Source organism: Carcharodon carcharias, chromosome 11, assembly GCF_017639515.1.
Source record: "Carcharodon carcharias isolate sCarCar2 chromosome 11, sCarCar2.pri, whole genome shotgun sequence".
Classification (NCBI taxonomy): Eukaryota; Metazoa; Chordata; class Chondrichthyes; order Lamniformes; family Lamnidae; genus Carcharodon; species Carcharodon carcharias.
In genome coordinates this window covers 46,474,259-46,487,169 of record NC_054477.1, presented here as the reverse complement: position 1 = coordinate 46,487,169, position 12,911 = coordinate 46,474,259, and the positions used below count along the sequence as shown (strand labels likewise).

Below are 12,911 nucleotides of genomic sequence, written 5' to 3'. Positions count from 1 at the left end.
GACTAGGTGATTCAAAATCAAAGTACAATGGTTTCTAATTTTTAAATCTACTCTTTGACATACCACATATGAAGCATTGCTGCCCAATTTATATGCCCAACTGCTGGTCTGAGTTAGCTCTTGTTGTAGCATTCTCTAGAATTACTACAAGATTTTACTGGAATATGGTGAAGTATATCTTCAAAAAGCAAGAGAGGTCCTTCTTCATTGTAATTTATTTCCCATTAGAGAAATTTTTGGTTTTGGAATATGTGCTTCCTGAGAACGCAACTTTATTAAATGTGACAAAAAAATTGGCAGACATAATGCACTTGTTCTAATGAGTTAACTCTCTCAAACTACTCAATCACTTAACAGGCATACCTTTTCAGCAAATAAAACTTGGTCATGAAGTTGTGCAATGCACAATATTCATAATTAATGGGTCAGTGAAAACTGACAAGAACTTGCTTTAGCAACAGGTCCCGGATACACTCTAACTCCTGTAATGAAATATCAGAATAAAATTTTGGTGGAAGAGGATGACCCCGCTGGGAGGTTTGGGTGAGGATGCGTAACATAACGAAGAGCACAAAGACAAGATATGAAAATTATTGTAAAACTGCAGATTATACATAAATACATAGACATGAGAAAAATAAATTAATTAACGCCATGTGGAAAATCAATTGCTTGATCCATGTTACTGTTCCAGCAAGGAAAGTAAAATTGTTTGATTGAGTTCTACATATTGAAGTATGACAAATAACTGGTGAAAGTAAGAGAACAATTAGGAAATAATGCATGTAACAATGCCAGATTCAATGCAAGAACATGAAATTACAATAAAGAGTCCAAAGTGAGGATGCTGTACCAGAAAAATGGCAAAGTTCAGCTGGATGAGAAGATATCTGACCCAAATTAACTGGGTAGGAAAGTTACAGAAAACTCTACACATCAACAGTATTTCAATAAAAAGAGGTTACATCCAAGAATAGAATTCCATCTCAAAGTATTAAATTAATTGGATAAACAGAGATATGAAAACTGAAACTTAGTGATGCACATAAAATGATAAAATGAGGGCCAACAATATTTTTTAAAAATCAGCAATAAATGTGTGGTAGTAACTGTGCAGGAGTCCACTGAAATTACCTGAAACTAGGCTGGAGCCTGGAAATGTCAGGCTATGACCTGTTGGCACACAAGTTGGCAGCTTGGTCTTTCTGGGGCCAGAGGATAAACAAATCCCATGCTAGGCTATCATCAAAGTGGCGATCAGAGAAAGAGACTCCAAAGTAAAACCTCCTGTGCCTAGAATTCTTTGGGACCCAGTGTGGGGTCAGCTTAGTTAGACAAGATGCACCTCTTGGTCCAAAGGCTGTTGTAGAGCCTGCCTTGAGGAGGCTTGGAATGACACCTTGAATCATGACAATTTGGTCATTAATTTTTATTTGAAACTATCAATCATCCAATCAGATTTTGATGGAAGAGAACAGCCTTGCTAGGAGATTTGGAAGAACATGCATGACATAAAGAAGAACACTGAACACTGTAAAACAGTAGATAATATATAGATATATATACATGAAAAAAGTAGGTTTGTTAAAACTATGGGTAAAAACTCTTAAGGGGACTACAGCATTATTTAGAGCTTTCTTTCAGAAAGGGATCCACTTCATCCCTTTTCCAGCTCTGACTCTTCTCTTAGACATTTCGGCCTCTTCAGTGGGGAGACTTCCAAGATGTGTCTATAATTTATTGAAACCATTTAAATCTCAAGGCCTCCCCTTGACCACACAAACCTTGGTTCTGTACTTTTTATTAATACTGTACCTCCACCTTATTTTCATCCTCCACACTAGCCCTTGTAAGGGTCTTTCCAAGTAAATAAAAAGTAAAAGAATAGTTAAACAGAATATAGAACCACTTAGGGATGAAGGGGATTATGGAGGATGAAGATATGGTGGAGATATAAAATAAATATTTTGAATTGATGTTTATAAATCATGGTGAAACTAGATGGTAGGTATACTAGAGAAGCATACTTGAGAAGAACCTAAGTTGAATAAATCACTGAGCTGTGATGACCAAGTGCCCTAAGTCATTAGAAGTGAAGGAAAAGAAAGCAGTCTTAAATATGTAAATTATGCTGTTAGATTCTAGAGCAACCACTGTAATATCTTTGTTCAATAAGAAGCAAAGGATAAAATAGGCAACTATAGACCAACTATGGGAAAACCTTAGAATTTATAACTCATTTAGAAATGCATTGGTTAATCAGGATTGGGTCTGTTAAACATAAGTAGTTTTTTTGAAAAGTCCAATCAAGTTTTTTTTGAAAACGTGACTGATTGGATAGATGAAAGGAATGCAGAAGATGCAATATATTCAGATTTTCAGAAGGCTGTTTCACCATAGGGGATTGCAAAGCGGTCCAGGCAGGTAAAAACAAGCAATCAGATATTTAAACTTCCTGATGTAAATACCGCTCATGTGCGCTCATCCGGACTCAGGATCCTGTGGCACATCAGTGACTTAAGTTGAGTTGTTTGCCTCTCCCCACACAAGAAGATTTGGGCCAGTGTCACCAATATCTTTTCACAAGAGCATAAGTTACTCTTGTGGTGCAAAAGCAAAATACTGCAGATGCTGAAAATCTGAAATAAAAACAGAAAATGCTGGAAATCCTGAGCAGGTCAGGCAGCATCTGAGGCGAGAAGAAAAGTTAATGTTGTAGATCAATGATAACTACTGAGATGCTCTGATCAACAGCTTAAACAACAACCTCTTTTCATTTTTGCTCTATTCTGCTAATACAGCCCTGAACCTTAGCTTTTTCACCATAGCTAGACTGTGATAGTTTTGTGTATACCTATCAAGAAAGGATTGACAAGCTGGATTTCTTTTCTCTTGAAAACAGAGATCTTTAAAATTATGAAAGGATTTGATAGGGTGGATAGAGAGAGAATGTTTCCTGTTGCGGGGAAGACCATAATTAGAGGTCATCAATATGGAACATGCTACCACAGGGAATGGTTGAAGCAAATAGTTTATATGCATTTAAGAGGGAACTAGACAGCATATGAAGGAGCAGGCAATAGATGGTTACGATGATAGATTTAGATAAGAGATGGAAGGAGGCTCGAATAGAGCATAAATGCCAGCATGGATTGGTATGGCCAAATGGCCTGTTTCTGCACCTTATATTCTAAACATTTAACATAAAAAATAACATTCTGGCACAAAAGTTTACATTTTTAAATGATGACCTTTGCATTTTCCTCACAAAAGGAGACTTATTGATCTGAAGATTTGACTTTAATGAATTTAGTACTTATTCTCCTTCATATCATTGGACCACTGTGTCCCAAATCAGTGCTAGGGCTAAAAACTCATCTGCACCAATTTTCAGGCGTGGGAGGTGCTTGTTTTGCTGCCTGCTGCCACCTGGAATGATCCAGCCATGTGGAAGTTTGATACAACCATGACCATTACAGCCACTGGGCAATGCTGTCCTCGCCCTGGTGTGAGGCTGCAGGTCTTCTGGAAGGAGGTTACTGTTTCTGTGACTACCTCCTTCTTGAATCTGAGTAGGCATTGCTCTTGGATGAGGTATGAGAAGTGCTTTTTGAAAACCATGGTGGGTAGGGTCTTCTGCGAAGAGTCCTCCTCTTCTTCCCTCTTTGCAGATTATCCCTTCTCTGAAGATGCTGCTCCATTGGCCTGTCAGACCAGAAGACACTGCAGCTACATCCCCATACCTGTTGCAGACTTGGGGCTGAAGTTGGGGTCCTGCCAACATCAGGAACGGAGCCAGTTAGAGCTCGAAAACTACAAGGCCAGTCATTGTATTGGCTTCCCAGCGCCGCTCACCACATTGGCCACGAGGCAGGCAGGCCATTGGACTCATTAAGAACTTTGTTAAAGGTGGAAGCCAAAGTTAAATTTTACACCCGTCTCCCATAGTCCCAACTTGTTGTTCTACCTAACATTCAGCTCATGCCAAAATTACTTCAGTAGCTGATTGGCAGCCCTAATAATCTACAGGCTATCTATGCTGAAGTAAATTTGTTAAATTGATAGGAATGATGGATTAAATGCTGAAAAGAATGGCAGTAACCTTTACTGATGAACTAGCAGCACATTTTATAATTTGTGATAATCAGGGGCAGAGTTTTACGTCACGCGGATGGGTGTCTATCCGACCCGATCGGGAGTAAAATAGTGCACAATGACATCGGGCGCATGGCCCGACATCATCGCGCACTCACGCAATATTTCAGTTGGCAGGCACGCTCGAGAATCGACAGCGCTCCCACCGACAATTAAGAGGCCAATTAAGGCCCTTAAACAAGTAATTAATTTGTATTTTTCGCTGCCCACTTAACCATTTGGTTGGCAGGCAGGCAAATAGGCTGAGTGGCCTTTGCGTTTTTTACGAAACCTCATCCATGGGCGGATTGAGGTTTCCAACAGTAAATAAAATAACAATAAAAAAACTTTTAACATCATTTTTAACATGTCCCTCTTCATGTGACCGAGTCACATGTGGGCCATGTTTATATCATTTGTAATATGTTTACTTTCATTTTAAAATTCTTCAGCTCCCTGATGCAGCTCTGTGCCCTTAGGGAGCTTTCTGTGAGCTGGCCAGCCAGCGTGAATTCGCAGTTGCGGGCCGATTGCGGGTAACTCCTGGCCGCTCCCTGATCTGCCCACTGCGCCTGCCCGATAAGGGAAAATCCTGCCCCAGATGTATTTTGAGGCAGCTGAATAGATCATGAAATTTTAAAATCCTGTATTTGTTGGCAAAGCCCATGATGCCTCTTCAGTGATGAACAAATTATTTCAGCAACATTACACCACAGTGTTGTCTCCCAGATAGGTCAGTCATCTATTCAGAGAATTGTGACTAAGGTTCCATTGTGCCTGAGGATTGCTCAAGATAAGGTCACTCACCGTCTTGGGGATAAATGCTTCCGCGTGATGTGTGGCCTTTTCTGAAACGGTTAATGTAAATAGAGGTTTAAAATTAGTCAGCCCTAAAATAGCCCAGATATGGATTTAACCCTTTGAAGTCCAAAGTATTTGCATACTGTATTATAATATCTGGTAAAACCTTTGACCTTGAAATTAGGCTAGATGTACATCTGCCCTCTCCTATAGGCCTTTGATATTAGAGATGGGGCCAGGAGAGAGGACCTCCTGACTCCTCTGTTCTCAGGGACCGGTGTGCCATCAGCACAGGTGTGCCTGGGTTCACCGGAACCCTGTAAACTTCAGTAGGATCAGCGGCAGAGTTCCATGCCAGCACAATTCAGCCTAACTGCCAAGGTCATACCCCGGGAGAGAAAGTTTTGTCCCGCGGGTAGGCACGCGCCCGACCCAAACGGGAGTGAAATAGCATGCAATAACGTCAGGCAAGCGTTCAGATGTCATCGTGCACTCTCTTGATCTTTCAGTCTCGGCATGCGCGAGAGGCGGCAGCGTGCCCACTGACAATCATGAGGACCATTAAGGCCCTTAAACAAGTAATTCATTTGTATTTTTCGCTGTCTGATCAACTGTTTTTTTGGGGAGCAGGCGAACAGGCCTTGCATTTTTGTGAAACCTCATCCACGGGTGGGATGAGATTTCCAATGGCAGCTAAAAAAAAAATAAAAACTTTTTAACATCATTTTTGATATGTCCCTCTTCATATGATGGAGTCACATGTGGGGACATGTTTATATCATTTGTAAAATGTTTACTTTTCACTTTAAAATTCTTCAGCTCCCTGAGGCAGCTCTGTGCCTTCAGGGAGCTTTCAGTGCGCGCTTCCCCACGCATGTGCAGCCTTCAGCGCTCCCACTCCTCCCGCCCCCCAACCTGGACAGCACTGAGGTGCTCAGTGCATGTTTCACGCTAGCTGGCTGTTAATTGGCCAGCCAGCATGAAATCACGGTTGGACCTTGATCACAGGCGATGGTCCATCTCGCAGCCGTTCCTGCGCCTGCTCGCTGCACCCACCCGATGAGGGGAAAATCTTGCCCTTGAAATATTTAGGCCTTTGTTTGCTCTGGTAATATTTTGCATCACAGAATACAATTTAGGAATGTGTCCCTGTTTATATCGTGCAACCAGAGAAGAGATAGTTCGTCAACAAGTGAAATTGTGATGAACACTTTGACCAGTTTGTGCAGTAGTATAAATGCCTAACATATTCTCTGAATATTGCTTTTGAAATTTAAATTCTGTCCCCTGGTGCGTCCGTGTAAGGATTCTGCTAGTTTTTCCAGTTTTAAGTTCAGTTTCAAAACCATTACACTCAAGTATTGGAGGTTCACCCAGACTTGTTTTACATTTTGACTTTAAGGCAGCAATTAACTTGTTCTTGCAGATGTGTGAACAAGTATACTGATCTGACACGATGCCACACGAGCTCAAACGTTGGAGCCAGGATTTTCCAGTGCTGCCAGAAGTCACCGGGCCTTTTGCTGTTCCGTCAAATTTTCCAACCCACCTGCAATGATTTCTGCCACAGGCAGGAGCGGAAAATCCTGGCCTGGGTGTGTTAACCTCATGTTAAAATAGATGTGGTAACTCCCTCCTCTGTTGCAATATCTGTTCATTCATTATTACCCAATTCAATCTTCTTCTGTTGTAGATTTATAAAGCTATACCCTGCTTATCTCAAAGAGATTATAGTATTGGGAAGAGCAGTTCCATTGGATTAAGGCCAGAGAGCAAGTACAGCTCCGACCACTATAATCAACAGGGAGAAGAGTCAGCAACAGCAGTATGAACATATTATTAATACGGTTCTTCTCTTTTCTGGATTTAAAACACATGATCCACGTTAACTTTCAACATTTTGCCACTACCCGGGGCAGAATTTTGCCGTCGGTGTGCGGGGGCGGGCCTGACACGCCGGCATGTAAAATGACGCGTAATGACGTCAGACATGGGTCCCGAAGTCACCGTGCACCACCGTGATATTTAGGATGGCGGGCGTGCTATGACTTCCAAGGCGCACCCGCCATTAATTAACAGACCAGTTAAGGCCCTTGAGGCAGTAATTGACAGCCATTTCTAGCAGCCCGTGCGATTTTCAGTGCGTCGCACAGGCGCAGCGGGCAGGGGCGTAGGCCACATTTTTAAAAAACTCATCCACAGGCAGGATAATAGTGGTGAGTGTGCTCCTGAATGCAAGTTGTTTGTACTTTACTTTTTAAACTTACTGTTACTTGCTTGTGTGAACAGGACAGCTTCAATTCTCTTCACAGCTGCTTTGACAGAAAAAAACAGCCTTCAGTTTAGCTCTCTGGAGCAACCATAACACTTGGGGCCTTGTAGGTTTCAGTCAGCCTTCCCTTACCCTGAGAATGTGGATTGTGCTCTCCACTGGAGTCACCTCCTCTGAGGAGGTAGAGAGGGCCAGAAGGGGGAGGAGGCCAGGTGGCCATATTCAGCCTCCAGGGAAGCCACCTTTGGGAGGGCCGGCACAGGCACAAGGGGTGCAGGGCCAACAGAAAGTCCAAGGTGGAAGGGGCCGCAGAAGACCCCACTATCCTGCTGCCAGGGTTTACAGGTGGTGATGCAGCTACCTCAATAAGTCTGAGGTGCAGTGCCGAAGGAGGCTCCGTCTCTCAAGGGAGACAGTGACCTCCACCTGTCAGATGATGGGCCCTGAGGTCAGCTCCAACTGTGTGGGCAGACACCCCATGCCAGTGGTGCTGAAGGTCATGGTTGCCCTCAACTTCTATACCTCTGGTTCTTTCCAGGGGTTGGTGGGTGATCTTTGTGGATTCTCCTGGAGTCAGCTGTCCACAGTTGCGCCAAACTGGTGACACACTCTGTTCAGGCGTGCATTGGCTTTCATTCACTACCGCTCGGACGAGGCCAGCCAGGCAGAGCAAACCAGAGGCTTTGCAGCAATTGCTGAGTTCCCCACATCCAGGGTGCAATCGACTGCACACGTGGCCATCAAGGTGCCAGCGGGTGAGCCAGGAGCCTTCATCAACAGGAAGGGATTCCACTCCATGAATGTGCAGATAGTGTGTGATCACAAGATGCAGATTCTGAAAGTCTGCGCAAGGTACCCAGGCAGCTCCCACGATGCCTACATGCTCAGACACTCCCAGGTGCCAGGGCTCTTCAGTGCTCTGTCCCGGCTTGATCGATGACTGCTGGGCGACAAGGTCTATTCCCTCAATAGGTGGCTCACGACGCCTCTCCATCATTCAAGAACAGAGGCCGAGCAGCGGTACAATAGGAGCCACGCCTCCACAAGGGCGGTGGTGGAGAGAACCATCGGTCTTCTCAAGGCGCATTTCCAATACCTGGACCGTTCAGGGGACACACTCCAAAACCCCCCAGATAGTGTGTCATTGATAGTGGTTGCATGCTGTGCTCTCCACAGTTTGGCACTGGAAAGGGGGAACACAGTGGAGGAAGAAGATGAGGACGCAGATGCGCTGGCTGCAGACGATGAGTCCAGTAGTGAGTCCAAGGACAAGCACGCTCAGGAGAATGCTGAGGGGGTAGACGGGCAACCTCCAGGGAGGCAGGAACACCCAGGAGTCTTTGACCCAACGCTCCTTCAGCTAGCCCACTACAGATGAACCTCCAACACATGCCAGGACTGCAGGCTCCATTATCAATACCCGAGAGCAACATTTGCCTGGTTAGGAACATTAACTATGTGCCTTGTCAATAAAACTCAATGACAAGTAACTCACTCATGGGTTCCCCTACACCTGCAGAACTAATGAAGCACCCAGAGGCTTGTTGAGAACCAAAACATTTAATGATTGTATACTTGCATACAGAAATTAAAGTCCATTAAAAGGTGTTGAACAGCACACGGAATGAAAAGCAACTGAAACAGGGGGTCATAAGAAAACCACCCGTGAGAAGCCCGTGGTGTGCCTAAGGTGATTTGCGTTTACATTTGTGGGTGCTACGTCTAGGTGCTCCCCCCCGCCCCCCGGCTGACATCGGCACCTGAGACAGCCTGCTCACTCTGCTGCCCTGTTGGCCTTGATGACCTTTGCGGGCATTCTCTGGCCCGTGGAGCCTGTGCTCGCCCCAACTGTTAGGGAGTGGTTAGTGGCACAGCTGGCATCTGCCCAGCTGCCGCAGCCTCATCAGAGGCCACAGTCACTGGCAGAGGGGCGGAGGAACTGCTGCCCTCATCCGGAGTGCCCTGAGAGGAGCATGCAGAGATGACAGGCAGCTCGTGCACCAATGTGAGGTCACTTCGGACCTCCCTCCTCACCACTGACAGATGGGCACCTAGCTGGGATACTTGGTGCCCAATCATCTCCCATACTGACACTGACCACCTGAGGTCAGTGCTGCTGTGAGAGCTTGCAGGTCCAAGCGCATCCCCAGGAAGCCCTGATTGTTCTCCTGGAGGAGCATCTCCATGAGGGTCACCACTCTCTCCATAGAAGAGGCATTGTGCTAGGCCATGAGGGTCATTGCATTGCTCATGCTCTGCATGGACTCCTCCATCACGGACACCATGGCACGCATTCACTCATGTATCTCTGCCAGATCCTCCTGCACACCCTGCTGGAATTCCAGCATCTGCTGCCTCAGGGACGACTCCAGAGGTTCATCATCAGCCACCGATGGAGCATGTTCCTGGTCTTCTGCAGTCATCCGACAGCCAGCATCCTAGGCACTCTCTGCCTCCCTCTGCACCTTAAGTGAGTGTAAATTGCCCCCACCGCTGTGCACTGAGACACTAGCCAATGACCTTATCCCCACTGAGATGCTGGTATCTGCCCTGGTGCCTGCCTGGCTGAGATGGTGTGACACTGGTGTGTTTATATATTCGGGGCCCTCAGGAGTCAAAGGCAGTCCCTCTGCCTCCTGATTGTGGCGTGCTCCGGAAAGGCTGAAAGGAAGAACAAGGACATTTGATTAGCAGAAGTCGTTACACTGTTAATGTGCATGCCTGGCACCCGGATCAGGATGCGCTCCTCCTACCATTGTCAATGGGCAACCCATGTTGGATGGTGAACTCAATATACAGTCAACAGTGGAATGTTTGCAATGACAGGCATTGTGACCTCAGTGAACGGCACTCTTATCTCCCAGTGGCACCCCAACCTCACTGCACCCGGTTGACCTGGGCACATGGTGCCTCTCCAGCTCGAGAGCCTCCTGCTCACATCTGGTCATTATGAGAAGGTGGGGCTGCCCTCCACCAGTCCGCAGCTGCTTGGCATTATTGTGTGCTGTCTTCTCCTGAAAGGAGAGAGGAGCATTGATTAGTCCACCCTGTACCTGCATTGCAATTGCCACCCCCACCTGAGTGAAACATTGCAGGCTCATCCATTCGTGACCCTGGAGCCACCATACACTCACTCCAAGCAGCCAGGGCTGACCCCCCTTGCCCAGATGCTGCCTCCATCACATTTGCCACTCACACCCTAAGATCTTCCCACGAAAGCACAAACCCACGAGCACTACCACCTAGAAGGACAAGGGCAGCAGATAGATGGCTACACCGCCACCTGGAAATTCACCTCCAAGTCACTCAGCATCCTGACTTTGAAATATTTCGGCGCTCCACCACTGTACCTAGGTCAAAATCCTGGAGCTTGCCCCTAAACAGCACTGTGTTCCTGCACCACATGCAGAGGATACAGAAGGCAGGTTGCCACCACCCTCTCAGGGGCAACTAGGGATGGGCAATAATTGTTGGCCCACCCAGTGAAGGCCACGTCCCATGAATGAATGAATGCAAAAACAAAATTCTGATTTGTGGGTGGGGGGAGGGTGCCAGAGAGGGCCTACCTAACCGCTGCGATAAGTGACCCATGCCAACACGGCATTCACCCTTCCCAATAGCAAAAAGTCATTAAACCTCTTGCAGCACTGTACCCAGGTGCATCTCACCACATCGTGGTGCTGACCCTTTCTACCGCCTCCTCCCAGACACATTTTGTTATGTGGGCGGCAGCTCCTCCTCCCGTCTCTCGGCACAAGGATGTCGTGCCATGCTGCCACCTCCTTGAAGAGAGCAACGTGGCACTCATCTAAAAATCTTGGGGCACACAGCCCTGCTGACCTGCCCTCCTGCTTGGCCTGCTCTTTGAGAGCGCTGTCGGACATCCTCCTGTGTAACTTCGGTTGCAGCCTTTTTTGAATAGGTCGCCAGGTCGCCTTTGGACCCGGCGGTCAATGGACTCCCGCCACTGCCACCACCACCCCACCCCCCCCCACCACCCCCCACCCCCCACCCCCCCCCGATGTTCTCGGGAGCCATGGTTCATGTTGCGCAGGCCTTAATTGGCCCGCCCACCTAAAATGGCGACGCGGAGCCGATCACGGGCGGCAATTGGCTCCACTCCCGCCCACACCTGCTCCTGACCAGCCCACCTGTCAGAAGTAAAACTCTGGCCCTGATAAAACCACTACTTAACATTTAGATCTAGCAATCAATGGATGTTGTGTGGAGTGTTAGTACTACATCTACCAGGCATATAAATGATAATAGGTCATGGGGAGGTGATGGCATAGTGGTATTGTCATTGCACTAGTACTCCAGTGACCCAGGGTAATGCTCTGGGGACCTGGGTTCAAATCCCACCATGGCAGATATTTGAATTTAATAAAAATCTGGAATTAAAAGTCTACCATGAAAGCATTGTTGATTGTTGTAAAAACCCATCTGGTTCATTAATGGGAAGGGAATCTGCTGTCATGTGACTCCAGACCACATAGCAATGTGTTGACTCTTAAATGCCCTCTTAACTAGGGATGGGTAATAAATGCTGGCCTGGCCAGTGATACCCACATCCCATGAGTGAAAAAAAAAGTCTGTAGGTAGAAAAACTTTAAATGGTTTGTTTCAACATGTTAACATGCTTCTTCTGTGATACTCTCAGTTCAATTGCAATGACCATCACAAATAATAGGTATGGAACCATCAGTACTTCACCCCAATTGTTGTACAGCTTAAAATATACTCAGTAGACGTGACCTTTGTTTGGGAATAATCTAAAACAATTCCTTTTACCTTTGCATTATACATGAATTGTGTTAGCTGCATTTGCATTAATATAAAGCTTTGAGACATCCAGTGGTCATGAAAAGCAATATATAAATGCAAGTCTTCCTTTTTCTGATCGCTGGGTTCAGATTTTTTAATGTTTTGCAAAAATACAACGGTGGTAGTTAAGAGCTTAGAGGTGTTTTCCTGGTATTATCTTTGGTCCCAATCGGTGATTTCATTTTACTGCAATGTTTATTTCAGCCCTTAATACAACACGATGTGAAAAGCTGCAAAAGGAGAAGGAGGAGCTGGAGAGGAGATTTGAGATTGAGGTACAGAGGCTCCATCTGCAACAACAAGAGGAGATTCAGGCCCTTGAAGAAAGGCTGAAGGCTCATTATACTGCAGAAAAAGAGCGTCTCATACAGGAACATAGGGAACACCTCAAGAAAATTGATTCTGAGCACAAGGATCAGGTCTGTGTCAATACCATTTTATCATCTATTTACTTTAAAGAGTAATGGGACTCAAAATCCACAGCTCTTCCAGTGCAATCCCATCTAAATTAAGAAAGGATGCAGCTGAAGAGCCCTCAGGGGAGGGGAGACAGTGGTGTAATGGCAATTAGTGATCCAGGGGCCCAGGTTAATACTCTGGGGACATGGGTTCAAACCCTGTTACAGCAGCTGGTAGCTTTTGCTTCAATTAATAAAAAAGACTTTGAAAGCAGGTCTCACTGATGGTGACCATGAAACTTTCATCAATTGTTGTAAAAACATAACTGGTTCATTAATATCCTTTAGGGAAGGAAATCTGCCATCATTACCTGGTCTGGCCTACATGTGACTCCAGATCCTCAGCAAGGTTGTTGACTCTTAACTGCCCTCTGAAATGGCCACTCAGTCCAAGGGATAAGTAACAAATACTGGACATGCCA

The 12,911-nt window shown here is 45.9% G+C and overlaps 1 protein-coding gene across 1 annotated transcript in view; it reads left to right on the top strand.

Annotated features, from left to right (window-relative positions):
* Window positions 1–12,911, top strand: part of LOC121284085 (microtubule-associated tumor suppressor candidate 2-like) — a 397,712-nt gene that overhangs the window by 363,030 nt on the left and 21,771 nt on the right. The window contains exon 11 of the mRNA XM_041199139.1: window positions 12,236–12,450. Coding sequence (XP_041055073.1) covers window positions 12,236–12,450 — 215 coding nt within the window. The remainder of the gene's footprint in view (window positions 1–12,235; window positions 12,451–12,911) is intronic.